At 52.9% G+C, this 27317-nt stretch overlaps 2 protein-coding genes across 8 annotated transcripts; one reads left to right on the plus strand and one right to left on the minus strand.

Annotated features, from left to right (window-relative positions):
* Positions 1 to 775: 775 nt before the first annotated feature.
* FAM98C (family with sequence similarity 98 member C) lies at positions 776 to 4446 on the plus strand. Of its 2 annotated transcripts, XM_064293599.1 has the most exons (8): positions 776 to 843; positions 960 to 1108; positions 1316 to 1450; positions 2106 to 2311; positions 2660 to 2737; positions 2831 to 2947; positions 3446 to 3613; positions 4303 to 4446. In XM_064293599.1, the coding sequence occupies exons 1-8, from the start codon at positions 791 to 793 to the stop codon at positions 4444 to 4446; spliced, it is 1050 nt and encodes a 349-aa protein (XP_064149669.1). In that variant the 5' UTR covers positions 776 to 790. The 2 variants fall into 2 exon arrangements, with proteins under 2 accessions (XP_064149669.1, XP_064149668.1); XM_064293598.1 differs by lacking the exon at positions 4303 to 4446 and having other exon boundaries at positions 3446 to 4123.
* Positions 4447 to 4645: 199 nt separating this feature from the next.
* RASGRP4 (RAS guanyl releasing protein 4) lies at positions 4646 to 27082 on the minus strand. 6 transcript variants are annotated; one of them, XM_023539883.2, is made up of 19 exons: positions 26864 to 27079; positions 22344 to 26092; positions 21457 to 21509; positions 19232 to 19416; positions 18109 to 18214; positions 17920 to 17982; positions 17298 to 17426; positions 17015 to 17168; positions 14137 to 14310; positions 12803 to 12919; positions 11295 to 11570; positions 8822 to 8902; positions 8638 to 8742; positions 8378 to 8496; positions 7803 to 7947; positions 7119 to 7155; positions 6874 to 7008; positions 6643 to 6755; positions 4646 to 4792 (listed from the first exon to the last, which is right to left on the minus strand). In XM_023539883.2, exons 3-19 carry the CDS (start codon positions 21465 to 21467, stop codon positions 4658 to 4660), a joined length of 2085 nt encoding a protein of 694 aa, XP_023395651.2. In that variant the 5' UTR covers positions 21468 to 21509; positions 22344 to 26092; positions 26864 to 27079; the 3' UTR covers positions 4646 to 4657. The 6 variants fall into 6 exon arrangements, 5 of the variants coding, with proteins under 5 accessions (XP_023395651.2, XP_023395650.2, XP_064149663.1 ...); XM_023539882.2 differs by having other exon boundaries at positions 21457 to 21706; XM_064293593.1 differs by lacking the exon at positions 21457 to 21509 and having other exon boundaries at positions 22344 to 22468; positions 25896 to 26092; positions 26864 to 27078.
* Positions 27083 to 27317: the final 235 nt, after the last annotated feature.

Below are 27317 nucleotides of genomic sequence, written 5' to 3' on the forward strand. Positions count from 1 at the left end.
CAGCAATGGGTTCAAACATAACAACGATTGTGAGGATGGCACAGGACTTGGCAGTGTTTCATTCTGTTCTACACTGGGTCGCTATGAGTCAGAACTGACTCCGGGGCACCTAACGACAACAACTTACAAATGGGAAAGCAATGTGGCCGCAACGCAGAGGTGGTGAGCGGTGGAGTCAGACCCTAAGCCTTGTCTGCCTGACTCCTAGGGTGCAGCGTCTTAATCACGATGGAGTATCGCGCCTGCTCCCTTTCTCCAAGGCCGAGGGGGTGAAAGCCAAAGGGGCACATTGTGATCGATAAGAGGAGGACTTAGCCCTGGCGGGTGGATGTCGCCAACGCTAAATAGGAAGTGAGGAAGCCAATTTCTGGCTTTGGGGCAAAGCTGGGAGAATACTTGATCTGGCGTGACTTAAGCGCAGTGGGCAACTGAGAGGGCAGAGGAAAAGCAAACCGAAGTTGCTTTTATGTCGCAACCGTAGCGACACCCAGTGGGCAGTGGCGACAGCCAGGATCCTGGACACACGCTCTGAGCTCACGGCGCCAGCGGGAGTTCCCAGAGCCTGAACAGGCTAACCGCAGGGCGGCGCGCGCGGCTCCGGCGTGGGCGGGCTTGGGGGCGGGCTGTGCCGTCCCTCGCACCAATTGGAAAGCCCCAGCCCTTCCTGAGAAGAGGCTGATTGGTCGGTGCCGCAAGCTGCGCTGCAGGGGGCCAAGCGCGCACGCCATTCCTGCGCAGAGCCTCGCGCCGGCCAGCAGGGGGCGTGCGCCCGGAGAACGGGGAAGCTCACATGGAGGGGGCGGAGGAGGGGGCCGCCGTGGCCCAGGACCTGCTGGCTTTAGGGTGAGGCCGTGCGGCTGGAGGGCGCGGGGGAGGGGGGGGCTTGCCCTCAGGACCGGGACGGAGAGGGCTTCTCGCTGACCTCCCCACCTCCTCCCGCTGCCTCGGCCCCGCCGCAGGTATGGGGGTTTCCTGGGGGCGGCGTCGCGGGGCGCTTGGTGTCCAGACTTCAGAGCGCTGTGCGCGCGGCTGCTGGCGGAGCTGGCGGCTCTGGGCGCCCTGAGGCAGGGGCAGGAGGAGGGCGCCGAGGCGCTCAGTGCCGGCGACGGTACGTATGGACTGGAGGCCCGGAGGGGTGGGGGCCCGGAGGGGTGGGGGCCCGGAGGACTGGGGGCCCGGAGGGGTGGGGGCCCGGAGGGGTGGGGCCCGGAGGGGTGGGGCCCGGAGGGGTGGGGCCCGGAGGGGTGGGGCCCGGAGGGGTGGAGCCCCGGGTCCCGCCGCGGCGCCGCGCCCTGACGTCCCCCGCATCCTGCAGGCCTCGGCGCGGAGGACGAATTCCTGCGGCGGCTGGGCGGCCGGCTGCGCGAGCTGCACTGCCCGGACCGCGCGCTCTCCGGCGGAGACTGTGCGGCCGCGCTGCGGGCGCCCGGCGCGTGCCAGCGACTGCTGTGTGAGCGCTGGGCCGGGGATGCGGAAGCGGCCGCGGCTGCAGCCTCGCCGACGGGCGGGCGGGCGGCCTGAGAATGTCGGGGTGGAGACACAGTGCCGAGGGGGGCGTGGTCGGAATTTGGAAGTGGGAGAGCTGGTCCGAGATGGGTGAGGTCAGAACCTGGGGGCGGCAAAGGCCTCTGAGATGGTTAGCATTCTCACCAGGTGGGCAGGTAGAAAACCAAAACCAGAAAGACCAAATCTGTTGCCATCTAGTGGATTCCAGCTCATAGCAACCCTACAGGACAGAGTAGAAACCTCCCCATGGAATTTGCAAGGACCACCTGCTGGATTCGAACTGTCCGCCTTTTGGTTAGCAACCATAGCATTTAGCCATACACCACCAGGGTTTCCTGGTGAGAGGAGGAGGGTCTTGAAAGCTCAAGAGGGTTGAGTTAGACTAGTGATTAGAAAGTGGGTTGGGTTAGATTGGTGGTTAAAAAGTGGATGGGGTTTGAGTTTGGAGGCGGGGCCAGGGTCCCGAAGTGGGTGGAGGTTATCTGCAAAAGGAGCCGGAATCCTAGGTGGGCGGGACTAGGAGCAGGAGATTTTGAAGCTGAAGGTGGGGTTGACAGCCTTCCTCAGTTGTAACAAGCCTCTTCTTTCCCTCCTCTTAGGCTTTCTCTGCTCTGAGCTCCAGGCTGCCCGCCTCCTGCACCTGCGCCACCCACTGGACTCCAGCCCTGCACAGCTCTTTGGGGAAGGGTCAGAGGAGGGAGCTGTCATGGTCCAGGAACTGATCCTTACCCTTCAAGCTCTGGGGCTGCCCAGACCGACGCCAGGAACCCCCGCCAGCAGGCTGCTGCAGGAGTTGCATGCCAAGGTGGAGAGTGGGAAACCCTGGGGGCCTAGTGGTTAAGTGCAATGGCTGCTAACGAAGAGGTCGGCAGTTTGAATCCTCCAGGTGTGCGGGCAGTTCTACTCTGTCCTATAGGGTCACTACGAGTCAGAATCGACTCAATGCAGTGGGGATTTTTTTTTTTTTGGCTCCCCTCACGTCCTTGAGGTTGGGGCTCTTTTCAAAAGCAGCTCCGGCAGGGGCACCCCAACCACAGGGATTTTTCTAGCGCTGTGACCACCTTCTCGCTTCCGTAGCATGCGCCCTCGTGGCACTGAGGAACTGGGGCCCATCGTGTTTCTGCCCTAGTCAGCCTCTAAATCCTCCCTTCAGATCTCCGAGCTGCTGCCTTCCTTGCCTCCGGGGTCCATGCAGCCCCTCCTCAGCTACTCGCTGGATGCACCCAGATGGGTAAGACTGTGTTTGGCTGTAGGCGAAAGATGTCCCCAGAGATGCGGGGGCGGGGGGGGAAGCCCAGGCATGACTGAGCACTTTTCCCCCCAGGAAGCGTTGGAGTCGCTGTCCCAAAGCCTCCGAGATCAGTACGGCTGCCGCCGCCGCCTCCTGCTCACGCGGCTGGACCTTACAACGTCCTCTTTCCACTGGAGTGACCGGGCAAAGGTGTGGAGAAAGAACCTTGGCAGGCGCAGGGAGGCCATGCTGTAGGGGCCACAGGTGCAGAGAAGAGGACGAAGGGCTGGAAGGTCCCCTTTTGCACAGTCTGAGGCCAAGGCTGTTTTATAATCTTCTAAGGTTTGGGGTTTATATAATCTCTGGGTCCCCAGGGCATTCCAGAAGTCCCAGTTCTGAGGTGGGTGTGTTTTCAGAGATAGTCATCGCTGGCGAGTGGATTCCGACTCATAGTGACCCTATAGGACAGAGCAGAACTGCCCCATAGAGTTACCAAGGAGCGCCTGGTGGATTTGAACTACTGAATCTTTTGGTTAACAGCTGTAGCTCTTAACCACTACACCACCAGGGTTTCTGTTTTCAGAGATATGTACCTGAATTTAGAGATGTGGGGAATGAGACCCCAAGTGAGGAAGGGATGCTTCCAAGATGACAGATCTGACCGGGAGGGCATTCTCGGGTACCGTTTCCATTCCCACCCCTACCCAGGCCCAGGGAAAGGCCATGAAGGCCACGCTGATCCCAGTTCGAGAGCCGCTGTCCCCAGAATCAGATGTTTCCGTCGCCCACGTCCTAGCTGCCAGAGCTGACCTGTCTCGCCTTGTCCCAGCCACCAGTAAGGCTGCCCGCCAGGGGACCTGCTGTGCTGTCAACAAGGTAGGCCCCTGGGCACAGGGAAGAAACCTGGCAACCTTGGCCTTCAATTCTTTCAGCCTGTGTCCTGGTCCAGCCTTGTCCTCTCCTGCCTGGGTTCCTGGTCTCTGGACTCACCCGTTCCAATTACCAATGGAACCATTTTTAAAGCAGAAATAACCTTTGCTTCTGTGATTATGCATTTATTCACACAGCCCTGTGTCTAAATAGTTTCATATTTATGTGAATGACTACGAGAGACTGAAGTCCAGCACAGCAAAGAGTGAGGCAACATCTAACTTAAGGAAAAAAAAAAAAGTGATTTTTTTTTAAAAGGAAAAACTATTAATATTACAGGTGGTGTATAAAATGATAATTAGAAAAAACAAACAAAAAAATGCTAGTTTGCTGAAAATATTATACCAAGCCCCAAATATGAAACAGGTAAAGTTGTAGTGCTCTCGTTAACACTGGGTGAGGACTGGGGCCCTTGTTGCCACCCTCCCCTTATTTTACTCTTGCTGAGGTCCCTGGAACGAAGTTTGAAAGCCCTTGTCCTATGTCTTACCCATCCAAGCCCCCCTTGCAGCCAGTGTACCCAAATAGTAATCATCTGCCCTGTCTTTTGCAACCTTATGGGGTTCCCTTTGCTCCCTGGCCCCTCAGCCCAAGGTATCTGTCTTTTCTAACATGTAAATCTAATCAACCCTCAGGTGCTTATGGGCGACGTGCCAGACCGGGGGGGCCGTCCAGGTGAGCTGGAGGCTCCCATGCCCATCTGGCAGAGCCGAAGAGAGGGCGGAGATGGGCGCGGGGCAGGCCGCCAGTATTGGGGCCGCAAGAAGAAGAAGAAGTAAAGGGGGGCTGGTGGGGGGTGCCTTGTGAGATGCTGATGCCATTGAGAAGCATCTCCGGGGAGTCAGTTTGAGGGGTTCTTTTAGCGCCTGGTATCCAGACCTCTCTATCCACTGTTCCTGAGGATCCAAGTGTCCTCCTGACCCATCCCCCACTCCACACCAAGGTCCACGTCTTTTGGAAAATAAATTTAATTTATGACACCTGAAGGACCTATCTCTGTGGGGCCAGGTTAGGGGCATTCGGGCTGGAGGAGGGGTAGGGGGTCTCTGTCCCTGGAGCCTGGACAGACCCCTGCTGCTCTGACTCGCAAAGTCCTTTGCTCTCCAGCAGCACAGCTTTTCCTTCCTGTGGGTCCAAGGAAAGGGACATTCAGGCGTTAGACATTTATCAGGTGTCCCCAGGGACCAGCACTGCCCCAGGCACTGCAGATGCAGCAATGAGACAGACAGGTCAAAATCTCTGCTTTCTTGGAGCTGACATTTCTGGTGACGAGGAGTAGATGTTAAACAAGATAAATAGGTAAAATCAATCATTTTTCAACTGGCGTGACTCCTATGGAGAGAAAATAAAGGCGGGATGTGGGATCGGGACTGTGGGGGGTTGCAACTGGGGATGACTCCTATGGAGAGAAAATAAAGGCGGGACGTGGGATCGGGACTCGGGGGGATTGCAACTTTGGCCATGTGGTCAGGCGAGGCCTCACTAAGAAGGTGACCCTTGAGCAAAGCCCTAAAGAGGAAGCCATGTGGGTCTCTGGGGAGGAGGGTTCCGGGCAGAGGGAACAGCCAGTGCAGTGGCCCTGAGGTAGGAGTGTATTGGCATGGAAGACCGAGGAGGCCAACGTGGGAGGGAACAGCAGTGAGAGGTGAGGCCAGAGGGGTGATGTGGGCAGATCAGGGGCCCCTGTGGGCCACAGTGAGCACTCTGGCTGTTACGAAGTGAGATGGAGCCCTGGGAGGGTTCTGAGGAGAGGGGGTCATGACCTGACTCAGGTGTTCACATGGTCCCTATCCCAGCCCCCTTCCTAGCCTCATCCTCTTCCCCTCTCTAGAATCCAGGAATTTGGAGCTCTACCCACCCTACCACTGTCCCCTCCTGATCCGTTCTGTCAGCATAGAATATCAGTTAAACCAAACCAAACCTGTTGCTGTCCAGTTGATTCCGACTCATGGCAACCCTATAGGACAGAGTAGAACTACCCCATAGGGTTTACAACGAGTGACTGGTGGATTCAAACTGCCGACCTTTTGGTTAGCAGCCAGTTCTTAATCACTGTGCCGCCAGGGCTCCAGAATATCAGTTTGGAGCTTTGATTTTAGAGGCAGACAGATGACCTAAGTTTGAGTCCTGCTCCAACACTGAGGAGCTCTGCCACCTTGGTCAAGTAGCTTAACCTCACTGAGCCTCAGTTTCCACATCTGTAAAATGGAGATTACAAGGAGTTGGTGAGATGATGTCTATGTCTAAACGTATCTAACGTGGAGCTGCTCAAATACAAATGGTCAGGAAAAGGAGGTAAGATCAATAGCCACTGTTACGCAAAAGGTGGAAGCTCCAACCAAGGCAGTGTGGAGCGGAAGGAGGTGATGCGTTTGGGAGTACTGCTGGGGGTGGAATAACAGGACAGGACGTGGTGACTGACTTTGTGAGGGCAAGGGAGAGAGAAGAGACCAAGACGATGTCTAGAAATTCGGCTTGTAAGACTGGGTGGATGGTGGGGCCGTCGCTGGGAAGGGGACCTGGAAGGAGGAGGACATTGAGCGATGCGAGGGTTGTAAGGTGCTGGGAGCTTTTGTTGAGTGGATAAATGAATGTCCCCTGTAGACTATTTTTTAAAAGCCAATCTGGGAGTCTCTGCCTTTGCAAAGTAGAATTTACTCCATTGATATTTATTGTAGCTCCTGATATCTTTGGCCTTATTCTTGCCATCTTATTGTTTTCTTTCTTTTTTTCCTTACCCTAAATCCTTTTTCTGTCTTAACTAGTGGTTACCCTTAAATTTCCATTTTCTATTTTGTTTTTCTGTCATCCTCAAAAATTAGCCAGTAGCTATATCCTCCCACAGCACCCAAGGAATTGAGAACTTTTATTCATTTTTACTTCCCTAGGCTTCCCCAAATCTGTATGGTTTTGCCCAGGGAAATGGCTTGGTCTGCCCTGTATCCAGCTGGGGGCAGGAGACGGTTCTTCCTTACCATCTCTGGCCCCCAGGAAGAGGATGGGGGCTCCATCTGCGTCCAAGCATGGTGAAGGCAGGACTCAGTCTCAGAGTCCAGGGTCAGGGTGTCAGGGAGCGTTTCCTCAGAGCCTGTTTGTGGGGTGATGGGTAGAAGGGACGTGGGGGTGATGAGAAGGGCCTCATGACCTTGGAATTTATCCTTATTCACCAGGCCCCCTTCCCAGGTCTGCCACACCTTGGGTCTTACCATAGCTGGCATGGGGAACCGGTGTAGACAGGATGGGGGCTCCTGGGGGGCCCACATCGCCCTTGGCCCCCAGCCTTTTCTTACACTCCACCTTCACTTGGTCTCTGCAGTGTTTGTGGCAACACAGCCCGCAATCTGGGGAAGGCCAGCGGTCAACAGTCAGCGGCCAGGGACTCAATCCATGCCCTCCCGTTCTTCCAGCCTCCAGGTCCTGGACTCCCTCCCCTCACCAACACCCTACTTACCCCGGCAGCGGTAGCCTTGCTTGGTTAACCCCCAGAACTGGGAAGAGAAAGCAGAATATGTTACCCAGGCTAGGGGAGACAGGGCTATGGATTGGGTGTATGTCTTCCTAGAAACCATCTAGATGGTGTGGAAACCTTCCAGGTTTTGCAAATCCTCCAAGACCCTCTCAGGGGTGAACTAGGATTTGGAAATTAAAGAACATTAGAGTTAAGTGACTTTGGGAATTTATAATGTGTAAATTCTGTGAACAGGGATTACGTCTGTCGTGTTTCCTGCTACGTCCCCAGAGCCTAGAACTGTGCCTGCCACACAGTAGGTGCTCAGTAAATATTTGGTGAATGATTAAATGAGCATGAGAAGCAATCCAAGGTTTGTGAATTAGTCTCGGTTTGGCAACTGAGAGATTAATCCATTGCCCAGAGTTTGAGGACACCTTGAATTTGGAAGTTATCCTGGGTTGGAATTATCTGCAGTCTGGAGATAACCTCCACAAGTCTGTAGATTATAAAGGGTTTTAGATATTGTCTGTGGTTTAGAAATTATCCAGAATTTGGAGAGTATCCAGGATGTAGGGACTATCCAGGGAAGATTATTTGAGCCTGGAACTATCTGGGATAAGGCTGGCTTTCTGGGCCCAGGCCAGGGGCAGTTGGGGTGCTCTGGGGGGAGGGCAGAGTGCTCACGAAGCCGCTGCAGCTGTCACAGAAAGTGGGCCTGTGGAAAGTGACCTCATGGAAGGTGTGCAGGAAGGCCAGGCCCAGCTTGGAGCAGATGGCACTGGCCCGGAGCAGGTAGCCCGCCAGCTCCTCTCGGCTGAAGGAGCCACGCCTGGGGGCAGAGACAGCGCCTCAGTATGGCCAGCCCCTTTCTCCCAGACCCAGGAGTCCAGGCCCTAGCCCCCTCCCTCAGGCCCAGGAGTCCAGGTCCCCATCTCCCTCCTCTGTCAGACACAGGAGTCCAGTCTCCAGCTTCCTCCTACCCCAGACTCAGGAGTCTGGGCCCCTAGTCCCTTCCTCCCTCAGACCCAGGAGTCCAGGCCCCCAGCCTCCTCCTTCAGACCCAGGATTCCAGGCCCCCAGCCCTCCCTCAGACCTAAGAGTCCAGGCCCCCAGCCCCCTCCTCCCTCAGACCCAGGAGTCCAGGCCCCCAGTCCCCTCCTCCCTCAGACCCAAGAGTCTAGGCCCCCAGCACCACCCTCCCTCAGGCCCAGGAGTCCAGGCCCCAGCCCCCTCTTTGGTCCAGTAGAGGGACCACTCACCGCTGGCAGGGGGGTGGGTGCAGCCCATGACAGGCGAAGGGGAAGTTGCCTGAGAGTCGTTCAAAGTCCTCCTGAGAGATGGTTCCTCGGCCTTCAGGGTCATAATTCTTGAAGACAGACTTACAAGGAGCATGGGAAGGGGGGATGGTAAGATCAGGTCCTCAAGGTGTGACCCCCAGAGTCTTAGATCCCCTCTTCCAGGGGCAGGGCTATACAGATATCTTGCCTCCTGGCCCCCAGCGGCCACATCCCCTCCTTACCTCCACCAGCTGCTCCACATGCCGGCCCAGGGTGACCCTGTCAGGCTTGGACGTCACACCGGGGGCCCACTCCACCACCAGAGGTGCTTTGAAGGGGGAGGGTGGCTGGGGTGGGGACAGAGGGGCACAGTGAGTCAGGGCATAGGCTGGGGCTGGGAGCCAGAGGTCAAGGGTTGGGTCTTACCAGACTCTTGGGACAGCGGGGCTCCCGGGCATAAGAAAGCTCGTAGATCTCATCCTCCGTGTAGAAGAGATCCAGGGAAAGCTGGGGGGTGGGCAGGGGCATTACAGACCCCTGGTTGCTCCATCCTCACTCATGTGTCCCCCACTCACAGCTGGCATCCTTGCCTGAGCCCTCACTCCCCACCCTCTTCCCAGAGCCCCTCTTTTCTGGGAACCCTAGGGTCTCCTCTCCCTCTAAGCCCCATTCACCTCCATGCCATCCCTTCCCCTATTCCAGAAATGCCATTTTATCACTGAGTACATTTTTTTTTTTTTTAAACCTCCTCATGTAAAACTGGAGTCCCTGGGTGGTGCAAATAGTTAACGTGCTTGGCTGCTAACCACAAGGTTGGTGATTTGAGTCCACCTAGAGGTGCCTCAGAAGAAAGGCCTGGCAAGCTACTGGAAAATCAGCCACTGAAAATCCTACAGAGTGCAGCTGTACACTGACACACATGGGGTTGCCACGAGTCAGAATCGATTTGTTGACAACTTTATTTTAATTTAAAATTGCAACCGCCTGTCACTTCCCATGGACATCCTGGTGGTGTAGTGGTTAAGAGCTACGGCTGCTAACCAAAAGGCTGGCAGTTTGAATCCACCAGGCGCTCCTTGGAAACCCTATGGGGCAGTTCTCTGTCCCATAGGGTCACTATGAGTCAGAATCAACTTTATGGCAGCGGGTTTTTTCAGGTCACTTCCCATGGACATTTCTACTTTGTTTTTCTTCACAGCATGTATCATCATCCAACAGAGTACATGTTACCTATTTGTTTTATTGGCTGTCTCCCCCACTACAATGTCAGCTCCACAGAGCAGCATTTTTTTTTTTTTCTGTTTTGCTCACTGCTATGTCCCCAGTGCCTAAACTAGTGCCTGGCACACAGCAGGCACTCAATAAATACTTGGGCTAATGGCCTGTTATGGTTTGAATTGTGTCCCCAAAAAATATGTGTTGTAAATCCTAGCCCTGGTGGCACAGTGGTTAAGAGCTATGGCTGCTGACCAAAAGGTCGGCAGTTAGAATCCATCAGCCACTCCTTGGTAATTCTATGGGACAGTTCTACTCTGTCCTATAGGGTCACTGTGAGTTGGAATGGACTTGACTGCAACGGGATACCTGTGGTTATAATCCCATTTGGGAATGGGTTTTTTCTGTTATGTGAATGAGGCAGGATTAGTGTAGGGTTTATCTTGAGTCAGTCTCTTGAGATATAAAAGAGATTAAATAAGCCAACTAGCAGAGATGAGGGAAGAGAGATGACAAGACACGTGGAGATCTCCAAGGAACCAAGAAGCAGAAGCTGAAGAGACAAGGACCTTCCCCCAGAGCCGACAGAGAGAAAAAGCCTTCCCCTAGAGCCAGTGCCCTGAATTTGGACTTCTAGCCTCCTGACTGTGAGAAAATGAATTGGTGTGTTCAAGCCACCCACTTGTGGTATTTCTGTTCTGGCAGCACTAGATGACTAAGGCATGGCCCCACAGAATCAGCAAACCAGAGGGCCTCAGGCCTCTCCTCTCAGAGCAGCGCCAGCACACGTTCAAGAATTATGACCCATGCTTTGTTTCATGCCCAACTGTCATTCCCTTGAAATTCTTAATAATTTTTAAACAAAGAACTCTGCATTTTCATTTTGCACTGGGCAGGCCCTGCCAATTACATAGCTGGCCCTGTCTCAGGGTCTGAACATCAACCTTCAGACGGCATGGCCCTCAGAGTCCCAGTCTAAAAACAGACAGGTAGATCACAGCCACAGCCCCGCGCCCACAGGGCCTCAGAACATAACCTACTGATCGGCACCCGTTAGCGCACAGACCCTGAAGCTGGCCTGCCTGTCTTCAAATCCTGGCTTTACCGCTCTGGGCCTCAGTTTCCCAATCTGCAGAATGGACACCATGAGGGTTCCCACATCAGAGGTAATCTATGGAGGGTGTTTAGCACGGTGCCTGGCACTTAGTAAGCGATTAGTAACTTAATAGCTTTTTGCTTAGATTCCTAGCTAGGCTAAAGCTTGGAATTTTGGACCAGCAGCATGGGAAAGTCAGAAGGACCGAATTCAGGAGTGGGAAAGCCCAAAGCAGCCCCGGAAGCTCCGGAAGCTCCGGTCTTGAGCTGGAGACCCTGGGGGAATCAGGGAGAATACCGTATCACTGACGTAGAGTTCCCTGTGTTCAGATCCCGTTTTAAGTACTGTATATAAATTATGTTACTGTTTGTTCCCAACGACCCTCTGAAGTGTGTCCTATCATTAGTTCCATTTTGCAGATAACACTGAGGCTAAGAAATCAAGTGACTTGACTAGGAAAAAGTCCTCCCAGCTCTGGCATTCCAGCCGGTGCATTCCAGCGCTATCCCGCCCCGGCCCTGCAGACCCTGCAGACCCTGCGGACCCTCTGGGCTCAGCCTCCAGCCTGGGCAGGGCGGGGCAGCTCACCGTGAGCAGGTGCAGCAGGTCCTCATTGGCACTGCAGGGCGGGTGCTGTCCCTGGAGGGCTGCCAGCTCCTGCAGCCGCAGGTAGAGGCTGTTAAGCTTGGAGAGGCGCAGGCGGCCATCAGGCAGCCTGTCGGGCTGGGCCTCATGCAAGGACACCAGGTCCTTGAGGTGTACGCCCAGGACAGGCAACCGGAAGCCTGTGCAGCCGGCCCAGGTGCGGCGGTAGCGGGCGTAGTTGTTGTGGGCAGCAAGGAGCTCAGTCAGCTCCAGTAGGACCTGCGGGGTGGAGGGGATGTTATAGGGAGACATGTTATTGGGAGTTGCTTCTGTTCCCTGCTAGTATCCTAGCAGCCTCCTGTGTGGGACCCAGACCCCAGGAACCCAGTGGCCTTTTGGACACCTCCACAGGCCCCTTCGTGTCTCACACTGGCCTCAGCATCTCTCCCAAACAGCTCCTCCTCTTGGATCCCCGTCTCAAAGAGGCCTCACATCCGCCATGCCCCAGGCTAGACTTCTGGGCCTCAGCTAGGACATCACTCCCCTACACGCACATACCCACACACACAAATACTCACACCCCAGCTCTTCAATCCCACAGCCTCTCTCCTCAGCCTCCTGCCTGCCCCCTCCTCCCCTCCCCCCGAGTCCCTCCGCTGGCGCAGTCCTGTCTTCTGCTCAGTCCCTGCTCCAGCCTCCCGCCTGGGGTCACAGCCTTCACTTGTACCCTCTTCCATCCACTCTCCACGTGCCAGCTAGAGTGATTTTCCTAACACAAAAACCTGATCACATTCTTTCTTAGCTCAAAAACACTTACTTCCATGCCTCGCCAGGGCCCTGTGGACAAAGAACAAACTGCATGCCATGGTTTACTGGGTGCTAAGCCATCTCGGATTTCCTGGCTGCCTGTCTTCCACCTTCAAGAACACTCACTACACCACCCACCAAAGCAATTTTTCAAAAACCCAAATCTGATTGTGGGTGACACCATCAATCCCAAACCTCCCCTACTTCCCCACTGCCCTCTGGATAAAGCCCAAACATCTTAGCTGAGCTCATAAGGCCCAGTGGGATCTTCCCCTCTTCATGACTCCACTTACTGCCACTTCCTGACTCCAGTCACACACCAGACTCTTGCATGACACACTTTTCCCAGACACCTCCCAGGACATCCCCATCCATGTCTCTCTTTTGGGTGGCCCAGATGTTGAAGTCTTTGGTGAGGGATTTTGCTCTCCATCTGGACTGCAAGTTCTCTGCTAGCATCTTTCTCAACCCTGTCTCCCTCACAGCCCTGCTCAGGACCAGATACACAGAAGGTAGAGGGGTCAACACAGTGGCTGGGGGAAGAATGCAGACAGAGCCTGGGGGTCTGCAGGATTTGAGGGAGCAAGGTCTTTGGGTGGTTCCAGAGTCCTTAAGCACGGTTCGAAGGGGGTCGGAAAATGTAAATGTGGGGGGTATGAGACAGATGACCACTTTAAAGTTTGGGGAGGGCAGTGTGGATTCACCTTGGTGCTGTCAGGGCTCAGGTGGGCATGGGAGTCCTTGAGTCTGGAGATGGCACTGTGACATAGGCCCCCGGTGACCGCCATCAGCGTGTTGAAATTCTGCAGCTGGTGGAGCCTCTAGGAAGGGAAGGGGTTGGGAGCTCCAATGAGTGGTTCCTGTGGAGTGGTTCAGGCATACTTGCGTGCAGTGTGGACCAGCGCAGCCGCAGACAAGGGACTGAATGTGGCGGTGGCAAGCCGGAGGAGGCCACAGCAGGTAGGTGAGGTGAGGCCAGAAGAGTGTGGGGAGATAGGCAAGCAAGGGTACTGAGATGTGGGGTCCATCTTGGTAAATGTATGTCAGACAAGTGCAGGTGGGGGTTCAGACAGAGTCAGGGTGTCAGACAGGCATCTGGGGCCCAGACTGCCCTGAGTCAGACAGGTGAGGAGAAACAAGGTGTGTGCTCTGGCAGGAGTGGAGAACCAAGCAGAGGTGAGTGGGCCAGACTGATTCAGGGGTCAGATTGATGTGGCCCCACCAGGCATCAGGGGGATTCCCTTACTCCCCCTCTCCCCAAGTTTAAAGGGCGGAGGTCGCTGTGAGGAGACAGTGGGGCCAGGGAAGAGTGGAAGGTGCTCAGAACTAGGAGACCTCAGGCAGACGCCAGAACCCCCAGGGCTAAGGGCCCTGCAGGAGGAAGCAAGGCGACCGGGAGAGATCAAAGGAAGGGCGTGGTCTGCTAGGAAATACGCACAGGGGCGTGACCACGGTGGGGGAAGGAGGGCTTCCCTTTTCCCGAGAAGGGAGAGAAAGTATCCGGAAGGGAGGAGTGCGTGACTCAACGGGTAGGAACCAGGGAGGGACATAACGGGATGGCGAGGGATGTGGCTACTGTCCCGGAGGGACCTCTAGGGCGTAGGCACTGGGGATGGGAGCCTCGGTGGAGGATGACGGAAAGGTGGAGGGTCGCTTTCACTGTCCTGGAGATAGGTCCTTCGAACATAAGACTTGGGAGGGCAGGGTGACGGGGCCAGGAGGGACGCCGTCCACTGCAAAAGCCAGAGCCATGGGGCGGGACCCGCGTGGGTCTGATCCCATGGTAACCAGGCGCAGCAATTAGAGCGGCCAGTCCCGGGACTGAACGCTGGGACTGGGGCCTCAGGGGCGGGACCGGGGTGGGGGGCCTGCGAGGGGCGGGGCCACCGGCGGGTGACGTCACCGCCCGGCAGGGGTTGCAGGGCCAAGGGCCCGCGTGTCCAGGGGAGGATGGAACACGAGGCGCCAGGTAACTGCGCGTGGTGGCGCCTGAACCCTGCGGATGACTGCCCGGAAAGCGAGCAGAAGGGCGCCTCACCTGTGCCACGTGGATGAACTTGTCCAGCACCTGCGCGCGCTGCGCGGGCCCGGGCCGGCTCAGCACCATTACCTGCACCCAGCGGGACACGCTGTTGCTGAGGCCTACGGACGCCTCCAGAGCCGGGCATGCCCGCACAGAGCCCTGCAAAACGTAGCTCCGCAGGTCCTGGGGCTGGGGGCGAAGGGGGCGTCAGGGTGGGCCCTGGCGCTCAGGCCCTGCCCCTCGCACGCCCACCCCCGAGCAGTTGGGACCTCCGGATGCCCTGGCCTGGCCCAGCCTGAGTGACCTATGTGACCTTGTCTCCCCTCCAGGCCGCCACAGGTGCCTGAAGTCACCATGGCCCTTTGCCACGGCAGGGCGTCCCCCCTCCTCCAAATTCCCTGGAAAAAGACAATTTGTGTATAAAAAAAAATCGTTTTGAAGATTTTTTTAAATGAACCCAAAAAATCAGAGCAGTTCCTGTGGAGCCACCTCTGGCTCAGGGCGACCCCGTGTGTGTTGGAGCAGAACTGTGCTCCACGGGGTTTTCCACGGCCGATTTTTCAGACGTAGGTCAGCAGACCTTGCTTCTGAGGCACCTCTAGGCAGACTCGAGTCAATGAAGTCAGACACTATTCTGATCCTTTCACCATGTTAACTAATTGAACTATGGTTCTATGAGGTAAGTACTATTATTACTGTTCCCATTTTACAGATGAGGCAGTTGAGGCACAGAGAGACTAAGTAATTTACCCAGGGACACACAGGTGTGAACCGAGACAAGAACCCAGACTGCTGCTGTTGACTGTATACCTAACTGGCATACAGTCAGTGAAGTGAAGGATGGGGAAGAGGACAGGAATCAACTTTTATTTGTTCTGCTCAAGGGAAACAGCATAAGGTTTAACCTTCCACATCCGCATCTACTTGGCCAGCAGATCCTGTCCACTCTGCTTTCAAAATGTCCCAGAACTCGCCCACTTCTCACTCTTCCTCTGCCCCCACCCTGGGCCTGTCTATCATCCTCCCCGCCACGACTCACAGCCGCCTCCTCTCTGGGCTCCCTGCTCCTTCTCTACCCCTATAGTTGGCTACAGTCCGTTCCCCACATGCAGCCAGAGGGAACCTGTGAACACCAGGGTCAGATCTCCTCCCGCTCAGAGCTCTCCTGTGGCTCCTTCTCAGAATCAGAACCACAGTCCTGCCCGTGCCCCACAGGCTCCACGTGATCTGTCCCCCGTTACCTCTCTGACATCACGCCCTAGCATGCTCCCGCTTGTTGCCCTGACATCCTAGATACACTTCCGCCTCAGGGACTTTGCCCTGGCTCTTCCTTCTGCTCAGAACACCTCCCCGCGATGTCCTCCTGGTTTGCTCCCTCACCTCCTTCAGATTTTTAGTCATGCATCCCCTTTTCAGTAAGCCTTCGGCTGCTAGAACAGTACCTGGGGCACAGCTGGCAGTCGGTAAACATTGGTTGACTGAATGAATCAAACCAGAAGAGGGAAAGACAAAGAAAAACAGAAGCATCCTCTTTTGGAAGAGATTACCAGGGACACCAAGTGTCCCAGGGTTGGAAGAACAATATGATGCTCTGCTGGGGACGCCCACAGTGGCACCTGTGCACGTCCCGTCCCTGACACAAGTCACCATAAGCCAGAAATCACAGACTGGTGATCTGGGGGCCAAATCTTCCTGCCTACAGGTTTCCTTTAGCCAGCAAAATGTTTATAATAAAAAAGTATATGCACGCATACATGTATATATATGTGCGTGTATTTATCTAGCTGTCTACGTGTTTACTTAACAATCAGGAGATGTTCACAGGAAGGAACCAGACCCCCACTTCCTTTGAAATGATGATGGCGGTCACTAACGTTTTTCTAGGTTAGAGCACATAGAATTGCCATCTGAGTAGGTGAAACAGGGCCACTTCAAGTGGTTCAATGAGATAGCATTTACTCTGAACCAGGCACTATTTCTATGAGGCAGGAACTATTAATATCCCCTTTTTACAGATGAGCAAACTGAGGCAGCGAATTTAAGTGACTTGCCCGAGGTCACACAGCTAAGGAGTGTGAAATTGAGGTAAAATAAGATCTGTCATCAACAACAGGTCACACTCACACAACAATGTGTTCAGTGTTTTTCTCCTTAGCACTTAGCACCTTCTAATACAGTGTTAATGTATGTTGTTGATTATAGTATATATTATTGATTATATAATATATACATATTGATCATATTCTATACATTATCGATTATATTCTATATATTATTGATGATATTATACATTATTGGTTCGCCTTATCATCTATCCCTCCCCCAGCTAAACTGTCAGCTCTATTAGGGCAGAGAATTTTTGGCTGTTTGATTCACTAACCCCATTGCCTGGCACAAATGTTTGTTGAATAAATGAATAATTCCTAAAGTAATCATTCATTTATTTTGAGTAATAATTGGGTAAAATATTTGGCTGCCATGTGCCAGGCAGGACAATAAGCATTTTTAAGTAGACGAATTAACTAAATTCTCCCAACCACCGCATGAATTATTATGACCATTTTACAGATGAGAAAACTAAGTCCCAGAGAGGATAAGAAACTATCTGTGAGAAACTGTGTTCAAAGTCATGCATCTAGTAAGGGGCTGAGTGGAATTTGAACCTGGGGCCTCTGTGCTCAGAAACTGTGTGTTCAAAGTCACACTTCTAGGAAGGGGCATGGTGAGATTTCAACCCAGAGGCTCTGCGCTCAGCCAGCTTAACTCACTTTCTTGGACCCTCTAGTGTTTGAGATCCCTGCCTGACACCCATGCAGGAGTCCTCCCAGTCCTGCGTTGCCGCAGCTAGGTCCCATCACCCCGATTCCTCACCAGGTGGGTGGGGGGTCCTCACCGTGATAGCCTGGAAAGACCGGAACTCCAGGTAAGTGAGATGCTGAGCCAGCTCATCCGTCTCCAGGTGGTCGAAAAGCAAGGACACTTTGCGCTTCTTGCCCAGGCCTGGGCTGCTCATGGGGGGTGGAGGGCCGGGGCCACAAGGGCTCAGGCTAGGGGCAAAGAGGGGCAGGATAGTGGAGGGACTCAGGGTGGAGGGATGCGGGGGTGGGGGGATGAGGAGAAGGGGTGGGAGGATGGGGGTTGGGCAGGGACGGGGTAGGTGGGAGGGGCTGACTCACAGATTGGAGGAGTCCCCCAGGCTCCCTTGGGCTGAGCCTCCCTCCTGATCCACGGTGGCCCAGAAGCGACCTATAACCTCTTCTAGTTGGGGCTCTTGGCGCACTTCAGGATGCTGGGTCAGCCAGTACCTGAGGGAGGTTTGGAGATGGTGGGATGAGGCTGGGAGGCTGGGGAGGGGAGGGTCTCTGGGAAGAGTCCCTGGGCTGAGGAGGGGTCTCTAGAGGTGTGAGGGGGTCTCTGGAAGGTCAGGGTTGGGGGAGCACCAGCCTGTGGGGACTGCTGGGAGCAGGACTGAGGTCTCTTACATAGGCAGGGGGGTCTCTTGGAAGGCGGACTGTTGGAAAGCAGGATGGAGGGGACTCTGGGAGGTGGAGGTTTTAGGGGCCAGAGCTGGAGGTCTCTGAGTACCAGGTGGGAGAGCATTTCCAAGAGATGGGGGTTCTAAGGAGCAGAACTGGGAGGGTCTTAGAACTAAGCTGGGGACTTTCAGAAGTGGGGTTTATAGGAGCAGGGCTCGGTGGGTCTGTGGGAACTGGGTTAGGGAGTGCCTGGGAGGTGGTTTTTGGGGGGCAGCAGGGTGGAGTTGGGGTCACGGGAGTAGAGGTCTTGGTGTAGCCCTACCTGACCAGGTGACAGATCTGTAGCCGCCTCAGCTCCTGCGTGTTCCCTGTGGCCTCCTGGTACTTGAGTTTGGTCAAGGCTCTGTTATCTAGCGCCCCAGACCTGCCCCACTCACCCTGGCCCCATCCCTGGGCCTTTTGTAACTCTGCCCTCCTCCCTCCAACCCCTGCTCACACCCCGGGAGGATATAAGGTCAGCAGACGGGTAGCAAAGTGGGCAGAAGGCATCACCCAGGTATGCATGGCCAGCACCATGTTGAGAACGTGGTCCCCATGGCGCAGGCTGCCAGTCGAGTCTGGGGTGGGTGGAAGAAGGGGACTGTGTCAGAATGGCCTCTGGGCAATGGACCGCACAGTCTCGAGGGTCAGTTGGACAGTCTGGTTCAAACCCGGGCTCTATCAGCAACTTCCTGCATGAACTTGGGCAAGCAACTTAACATCCTTGTGCCTCAGTTTCCTTGTCTGTGCGGTACACAGTGTAGTGGTTAGGAGCCAGGGCTCTGGACCCAGCTCCCCTGGGTTCAAACCCAGCTCTGTCACTTACTAGCTGTGTTACTATGATAAGTGATTGAATCTGTGTTGCTTCAGTTTCCCCATCTATACATTACATTAGCAAGTAAGTGGGCAATAAGTATTTGGTGGCTATAAGTGGATCTGTGTCATTTAATGAATAAGGAAGACCAAAGAAGAATTGATGCCTTTGAATTGTGGTGTTTGAGAAGAATATTGGCTATGCCATGGAGTGCCAAAAGAACAAATAAATTTGTCATGGAAGAAGTACAACCAGAATGCTCCTTAGAAGCAATGATGGTGAGATTACATTTCACATACTTTGGACATGTTATCAGGAGGGTTCAGTCCCTGGAGAAGGACATCATGCTTGATAAAGTAGAAGGTCAGCGAAAAAGAGGAAGACCCTCAAGAAGGTGGGCTGACACAGTGGCTGCAACAACGGGCTCGAGCATAACAACAATCCTCAAGATGGCACAGGACCAGGCAGTGTTTCAATCTATTGTACACAGGGTTGCTGTGAGTCGGAACCAACTCGACGGCCCCTAACAACAGTAATGTAAGTGGAGCACGAGCTTCCCAGTGTGCATCAGCACAAGGCCGGGCACAAAAGGGGCATCTAACGAACAGGGTATTAGGTATCTAACGAGTCTCTGCCCTCTCCCCATCTCAGAAAGCATGCCTTTCTCATTCCATATGCTTCAGCTTCCATTTTATACCCTCAGAAACTGAGGCCTAGAGGCAGGGGTGGGCTTGGCCCAGTGTTAGGACCAGGGAGGCTGGCCAGGGAAGGGGACACTCACCGAATGACTGGATGCATTTCTCCAGCAGCTCATCTTCGCTGCAGCCACCGTCGCTCAGCACGCCCAGAGCCATGGAAGCCATAACCTTGCTGATTTCCCGGGGGCTGGGGCATGTCTTGTGGCGGCGGGCCTGTCGGGGCCGGCCCCGTGCCCCTGTGACCCCCGAGCATTCCTGGTGGGACTTCCTGCAGGCACAGCCCCCAGGGAGTCATGGGAGCCCCTGCCTCCCAGCAGACCCCCAGAATTCTTTTCGACCTCAAAGCTGCAAGGCATCACGGGAGGAGCTTCCTAAAGGCAAAGCCCCAGGGTTACTCCTGACCTACCATAGACTCATGGGAGAAAACCCTAGTATTTCAAACCCTCCCCCAGGAATCAAAGGAGCCCTCTCCTACAAGTAAACTCTCAAGGGAATCATGGGAGAAGACCCCCGGGAATAAGGTCCCCCCAGGGAATCATGGGAACCCCCTCCTCCAAGCAGCGCCCCCAAATTCCTCTTGACTGTACGGTCCCAAGGCATGATGGGAAAGGCTTCTTGTAGACTGACCACTTGTATTACTCCTGATCTCACAGGGAATCATGGGAGAAGACCCCTAGGATCAATCCTGTCCTCCCCAGGGGGAATTATGGGATATCCTCCTTTCAGGCCAACTCCTTAGAGTTCCCCTTTGGTCTCCAACATCTCCCCTACCCTCTCCTAAGAGCAGGCTTCTGCAGGCCCTACCCCTGGAATTCTCTCTCCTCTCCCCCCCGCCCTGCCACACCCACTAGGGGGCACACCACCTCCCCCAAGCCAGCACCACTTCAGCAGGACCTAGAGTCTTAGTGCCAAACTGGGTCTCTAAGTTTGGGGCCTCGAGAGCAAACATGGGTGGGAAGTGGCCTCACCAGGGCCCCTCAGAGCTAGGCGGGGTCCCTGGGGCTAAGATGGCTGGCTTCAAGGAAAGTTTAAAAATAACTCTCGGCCTGTCTTGTGCCTCCCCAAGGCTCCTATTCGGTTGGGGAAAGAGGGTAACGGAGAGACAGGGATGATGGGAGGAAGGAGCCAAATCAAGCAGCATGGCCTTGGGTTACACAGGAGTCAGAAAGAACTGGGTTGGAGACAGTCGGCTTGGCTGTGTGACTTTGTGTTAGTCACTTAATTTCTCTGGGTCTCAGTTTCCTCATGTGGAAAGTGAGGGTCGTCCTTGGACCTTCCCCAGGACCTTGTGAACATTGGATGCCTGGCTCCCCCAAAGTACTAAATAATGGACTCAGTTTGCCCAGGGTGGTAAGTGGCCAGAGGTGGGGATGTTGTACTGGACGGCACAAAGTCACAGAGGCAGACTAAAAGCCAGCCTGGGGAAGGAGATGGAACTGGAAACAGGGAGACCCTCTTAATAAGGGCACTGTCATCCCAAAACAAAACAAAACCCAAACCAGTTGCTGTCGAGTGGATTCCAACTCGTGGTGACCCCATATATGTCAGAGTAGAACCGTGCTCCATAGGGTTTTCAATGGATGATTTTTTGGAAGTAGGCCACCAGGTCTTTCTTCCAAGGTGCCTCTCGGTAGACTTGAACCTCCAATCTTTGGATTTGCATCCAAGCTCATTAACTGTTTGTACCACCCAAGGACTCCTGGCACATCCTAAATATATTGTCGAGTCAATTCCCACTCATGGTGACCCTACAGGACAGAGCAGAGCTGCCCCAAAGGGTTTCCAAGGAGCAGCTGGTGGGTTGGAACTGCCAACCTTTTTGACAGCAGCCAAACGCTGAAACCACCAAGCTACCAGGGCTCCTAAGGGCTCCATAAGTTGGTATTAAATGTTGTTGAATAATAGCTGGGCATTTATTAAGTGCTTAATAAGCACCAGGTCAAGGGTTGAGCACTCCGTCTAGACCAGTGGTTCTAAAAACATGGTCCTTAACCAGGAGCAACTGGGAACTTGTTGGAAATGCGAACTCTCAGGCCCCACCCCAGACCAACGGAATCAGAAACACTGGGGGTGGGCCCTACTAGTAGTCTGTGTTTGACGCCCTACGGGGTAGTTCTACTCTGTCCTATAGGGTTGCCTCTAGGGTCGCTAGGAGTCAGAACAGAAGGCAAAGGGTTTGGTTTAGTTTGAAGCTGGAGAACCGCTCACTGGTCCAGGTTCTCCACTGAGAACCTAGCTTCTCTGAGGTAGGGATGATGGTTATCGCATTGACAAGAGGATACTGAGACGCAGAGGTTAAGTGACTTACCTTAAGGTCATGCAGCTGGGAAATAGTACAGCCAGGTCGCCGCCACTAAATTGCTGTAAATTGCAGGAAGGGGATCCCTTCGCCCATCAAGAGTATGCTGGGGGAGGTTGGATGAGCCGCCCACGCTAAGGTCCCAGCCACCATCTGCCTCCATGAGGACAGGAGGGCATACTTGCACAGGTGGTAGGAAACCCAGGTCAGAACATGCAGGCACAGCCAGCCACTGTCCTTTAGCTGCGGACGGTACTGCCTGGAGAGCCAGCAGCGGTTTAAGATTAAGAGGCAGGGGAGCGCCTCCTTCTGTGTCACACTCCCCTCCCCCGGGGCAGGGCCCTGCAGGAGCCTGGAGTTTCCAGTGCAGGGGGCATTGACTGTGATGGAGAACCGTTAAGATCCCAGGACGGACAGAGACACCCAGCGTGGGGAGCTAAGAGAGGTAGGGGAGAGGGGGGCGCAAGCCAGCAGAGACACCAGAGACAGACGGGGAGGAAAAGGCACAGACACTAATATACAAACAGCCCCAGCCTTAGCTAGACCGAGCGCTCAACCCTGGATTAGCGTATAAATACTGAGTAAATGCCCAGCTCTTAATTCAACAGCCTTCAATACCGATTCACTGAGCCCCTAGGATGTACCAGGAGTCCCCACCTAGATGGTTCAACCATTTAACTCGCGCTTTTGACTGCTAACCCAAAGGCTGGAAATTGGAGCGCACGCAGAGGTGCCTCTGAGGAAGGTCCGAAGCACCTTTCCGCCTGGCACCACCTGCTCCAGATCCGGGGGGATCTGGGTACCCTACCCCCTCGGTCGTCCCTCCCCCACCCTCCCAGGCAGCCAAAGGCGCAGGGGCTTAGGATGCTCCCCGTCTCCCTGGAGGGTCCGCTCACCTCTTGCTGTCTTTCCTGTTCATGCTTCCTGCCGGGGAAGGGGTCCCGCAGGAGTGAGGCTCACGGCTCCTCCCCTTGGCCTGGGCTCCAGCTTCTGAGCTCCTTAGGAGTGGGCCTTCTCGAGGCTAGGGAGGGAAAGAGGAACTGCCCCTCCCCGCCCAGCCCCAGGCCAGGGGGAAGGAAGAGGCTGCGGAGAGACCAAAGGTCCCCTCCCCCTTCACGGGGGATCCCTCCAGGCTGAGGTTTCCGGCGGCTGCCCGCCCCCACCTCCAATCACCCAGCGGTCTCTCTATCGCCCCATCTTTCTGTCTCTTGCCCTGTGATTCTCTGTTCTGTCGCTGTCATACTTCAATAAAAACAGGTTTTTTTTAAGTATGCCTAATATGACACATTTATGTAAAAAAAAAAACCCAAAAGCCACACACTCAAAAGAGAAGTCTATATTTCTAAAAGGCCATATTCATGTATACACAAAGGTTTGAGTGAAAACTCACAGAACATAACATTTTGTATATTTCTTCTCATGTTTCTTTTATTCCAAGGTTAGTTTTAAGGACACAATTTGTACCCCAGGAAACATTTTCACTGTATTCCTTTTGTTATAATAAACCTTTATGTAGCACCTACTGAGTGCCACGGAGCCCTGGTGGCACAGTTGTTAAGAGCTCGGCTGCTAACCAGAAAGTCGGCAGTTCAAATTCACCAGCCGCTTCCTGGAAACCCTGTGGGGCAGTTCTACTCTGTCCTATAGGGTCACTATGAGTCGGAATAGACTCAACGGCAACTTTTTTTTTTTTTTACTCTGTACCACATACCGTTCTAAGGGGCTTTTAAAATATTAATTCATTTACTCCTCCAGCAATCCAAGAGACTGTTATTATCTTATTGTTAAAATATTACAGACGGACGTAAAATGCTCTGGGAGGCCCAGGCCTCCCGCCCCACTATCTCTTTTTAGGGAAGAGTGACCAATATGACATTTATGGGATTTCATCTAAACTCTTGTCTGTGCATTTATGCACATGGAAATGTACTCAAAAATGCAGACTTTTGAGTATATATGTTTCTTTCTTTCACTTAAATGTGTCACGCTAGACATACTTTGTCACTGAAGTTCAAAAAAAGAGCACCAATCATAAGGGTTTAGGCTGACGAATCATCACAAACAGCATACCCGTGTGACATAAAGGAAACAATAGAACATTCCCGTCACCCAGACACTACCTTCTAAAAGTTACTACTAGCATGACTTCTAACAGAGAGTAGCTTTGCCTGGTTTTGAGCTGTATATAAATAGAATAATATATTGTGTCTGGCTTCTTTTATTCAACAGCATGGCATTGACAGTCTTCCTTGCTATTACATGTGACTGTCGTTTATTCCTTTTCATTGCTGTATAGTATTCTGTTGTGTGACTGTTCCACAATGTACTGATCCATTTTCCTGTTGATGGACATTCAAGTTGTTTCCAGCTTGGGGCTATTGCGAATGTTATGGATTGAGTTGTGTCCCTCCCAAACGTGCGTCAGCTTGGCTAGGCCATGATTCTCAGTGTTGTGCGATTGTCCACCATTTTGTCATCTGCTATGATTTTTCTGTGTGTTGTGAATCTTACCTCTATGATGTTAATGAGGCAGGATTAGAGACAGTTATGTTAATAAGGCAGGGATCAATCTACAAAATCAGGTTTTGTCTTAAGCCAATCTCTTTTGAGATATAAAAAAGAGAATCCACCGGAGAGACAGAGGGACTTCCTACGACCAAGAAAACAGAGCCAAGAGCAGAGAGCGTCTTTTGGACACGGGGTCCCTGTGCTAAGAAGCTCCTAGACCAGGGGAAGATTGAGGACAAGGATCTTCCCCCAGAACCAACAGAGAAAGAAAGCCTTCCCCTGGAGCTGGCACTTGAATTCAGACTTCTAGCCTCCTAGACTGTGAGAGAATAAATTTCTGTTTGTCAAAGCCACCCACTTGGTACTTCTGTTATAGCAGCACCTGATAGCTAAGTAAATAAAGCTGCTCTGAGCAGTTCAGCACATGCCCTTTGGTGAACATGTGTGTACAATTCCATAGGGTAGGTACCCAGGGGTTAATAAATGGGTCATGGTAATATGTATGATTCTGCCAAACATAGTGAGTTGGGTTGAATTATGTCTCCCCAAAATATGTGCGGAATTTCCAGCCATTGTACTTGTGGATGTGATCCTGTTTGGGAAAATGTTTTTTCTTTTACGTTAATGAGGTCATACCATTGAGGGTGACCTCAAAACCCAAAGCCTTTACAACAAATCACTTCTGAGTCACAAGAAGGCCGGAACAGACTCAGAGAAAGACACGTGGGGAAGACAGGCACTATGTGAGGAGGGTCTTCAAGTCAAGGAACCAAGGAGCACCTCGAGCTACACTCCAGGAAGAAATCGAGAGGTTTGAGACCCTGATTTGGGTTTTTAGCCTCCAGAACTGTGAGAAAACAATTTTTTGTTCTTTAAAGCCACCTTCTTGGGTTATCTGTGTTACAGCAGCACCAGTTAACTGAGACACATAGTATGTTGGTTGGTGTGACCAAACAGCTCACCTAAAAGTATAGTTTTGCCTCTTTTTTTTTTTACTAAAAGAAGTCTTGTTGGATATTTTTTCATGTCGCGACATTTAGACAGGCACAGAGCCGTCTGTCTTTGGCTTTTCCTTACGTGACACACCAGTCTCAGACCATCGCTCCTTATCTCTTCCTGCCTCTTTCCCCCTCTCTCTCTGCCTCTGTCTCCAGCAGCCGTCTCTATAATATCTCTCTCTCAGGCCATCCTCTACAGCACCTGCATCTCCAAGATGTGACTTCACGTTCCTGGCTGAGCCCGGCTGGTCGTGTGAGAGTGTTTCCAGGCTCTGGGGACTCCAGACACCTCAGGGAAGGAGGTCGAAAAATGCCCCAGCAGCTGTATAGACACATGCCGCCCTCCAGGCCCACAGGGATGGTTAATACCCACAATAACAACACTGACAGCCACAGACAAAGACCTCTGAATCAAACCACAAAAGCACATAAGGCAGAAAAAATAATGCATTCAATAACATCCAAATAAGGATTCCTGTTGAAATGAGGACACCATGGGATGAGTGCCAGGCAGCAGAATGGGAAAAGATATTCACGATGTTTTGAGAATGAGAAATGAATTATAAGCATATACAAGGAACTACTACACACCAGCAAGAAAAGAGACAGCGACCCTGGAAGGAAAACTGTCAGAGAGTCAGGGCAGGAAACCCAAAATTCTGACAGGCACATGAGAGAGGAGATGCTGGAAGTTATTGGTGAAGCCTCAGGGGAATGCAAATTCAAATGAGAGTCAGTCATTCTACTGGCCTGGCAAAAATTATTAGTTGGAAACTGCCAAGTTGGGGTTGGGGACGTGAGTACCCAGGAGCCTTGGGCACTGCTCGTGGGAAGGTGGCCTGAGGCAGCCATTCCCGAGGGCCACCAGGGACTGCTTAGTCAAATTAGTATCAGCATGTAGCTGTCACCCGGCAATGAGCTCCTGAGCATAAATCCCCAAACCTTATCACTCAGCTCCATTAGGGGACATGTCCAAGGATGTTCACGGCACCATTATCTTCCGGATGTGTCCTCCTCCCCAGGGGAGTGGTGAGTAAACAGAAGATGACAGTCACCAGGCAGTCCTGTGCAGCCACCAGCAGCCACAGAGCAGATGTGCACAGAACAACATGGGTAGGTCTTTAAACTTATCACGATGACTAAGAAAAAGAAGAAACTATGAGACAAGGCACAGCCCCACAGAATCATTTTATATTCCACATGAAATTTCAAGAAAAACTTATTAATTTTCAGTTATGCATTAAAAACTATTGCTGTCGAGTCAATTCTGACTCATAGCGACCCTACAGGACAGAGTAGAACTGCCCCCATAGAGTTTCCAAGGGGCGCCTGGTGGATTTGAACTGCTGACCTTTTGGTTAGCCCCTGTAGCACTTAACCACTATGCCACCAGGGTTTCCAATTATGTATTATATAACATATAATATAATGTATGATAAAACAAACAAAAAAAACCAAACCTGTTGCCACTGAGTGGATTCCGACTCATAGCGACCCTATAGGACAGAGTAGAACTGCCCCATAGAGCTTCCAAAGAGTGCCCGGTGGATTCGAACTGCCAACCTTTTGGTTAGCAGCCATAGTTCTTAACCATTGTGTCACCAGGGTTTCCAATGTATGATGGAGGTAATATATCATTGTATTGTTATATGTAATTCATATTAGCGTAAACGTAATTATATAATAATTGGGCATTATAGAATTCAATAATATAGTACAGGATTATTGCTATATATTACAATTTATTAACATACCAACTGCCAACTATGTGACACATAGCAATCTATTATATACTTAATGACATTTTATACGTAATTTTTTTAACTAAAATATATTTTATATAACTTAAAACTATACCATTACATGTTAATAATAATACACTTATTAGATTTCTTGCATGGATCAGTTACCATGTGGTAGGTTTGAACTGATTTCCTCATGGAATCTTCCCCACGATCTCAGGAGGTAACGGTTATTCCGAATTAGCCCAGTTGACAGATGAGGAAACTGAGGACCGCAGGGAGACCCACGTGTGTGGTGCCCTGCGCTTGGCCTTTAGGCCCCAGGCCACCTGCTTTAGGGAACTGCACAGGGCCTCTGGCCCGCGCTCCTCAGGAGGCCGACGAGCTGGGGCTGGGAGCAGGAAGGGGCTGGTTACACGAGCCTTCCGGGGGCGGCCCAGAGCGCCGCGCGCCTGCTTACAAAGCCCGGGCCACTGGTCTGCATGAAGGGGCGTCTTCTGACTAGTGGCCCCGGTGGCGGCAGCAGCCCGGGGGAAGAGGAGGAGGAGGCAGTGGCGAAGTTAGACCCCGGGGGGCCGGGACCTCGTCTGGGAAAGCGGTTTTTGTTATAATGCAGAGATTT

Source organism: Loxodonta africana, chromosome 11, assembly GCF_030014295.1.
Source record: "Loxodonta africana isolate mLoxAfr1 chromosome 11, mLoxAfr1.hap2, whole genome shotgun sequence".
Taxonomy (NCBI): Eukaryota; Metazoa; Chordata; class Mammalia; order Proboscidea; family Elephantidae; genus Loxodonta; species Loxodonta africana.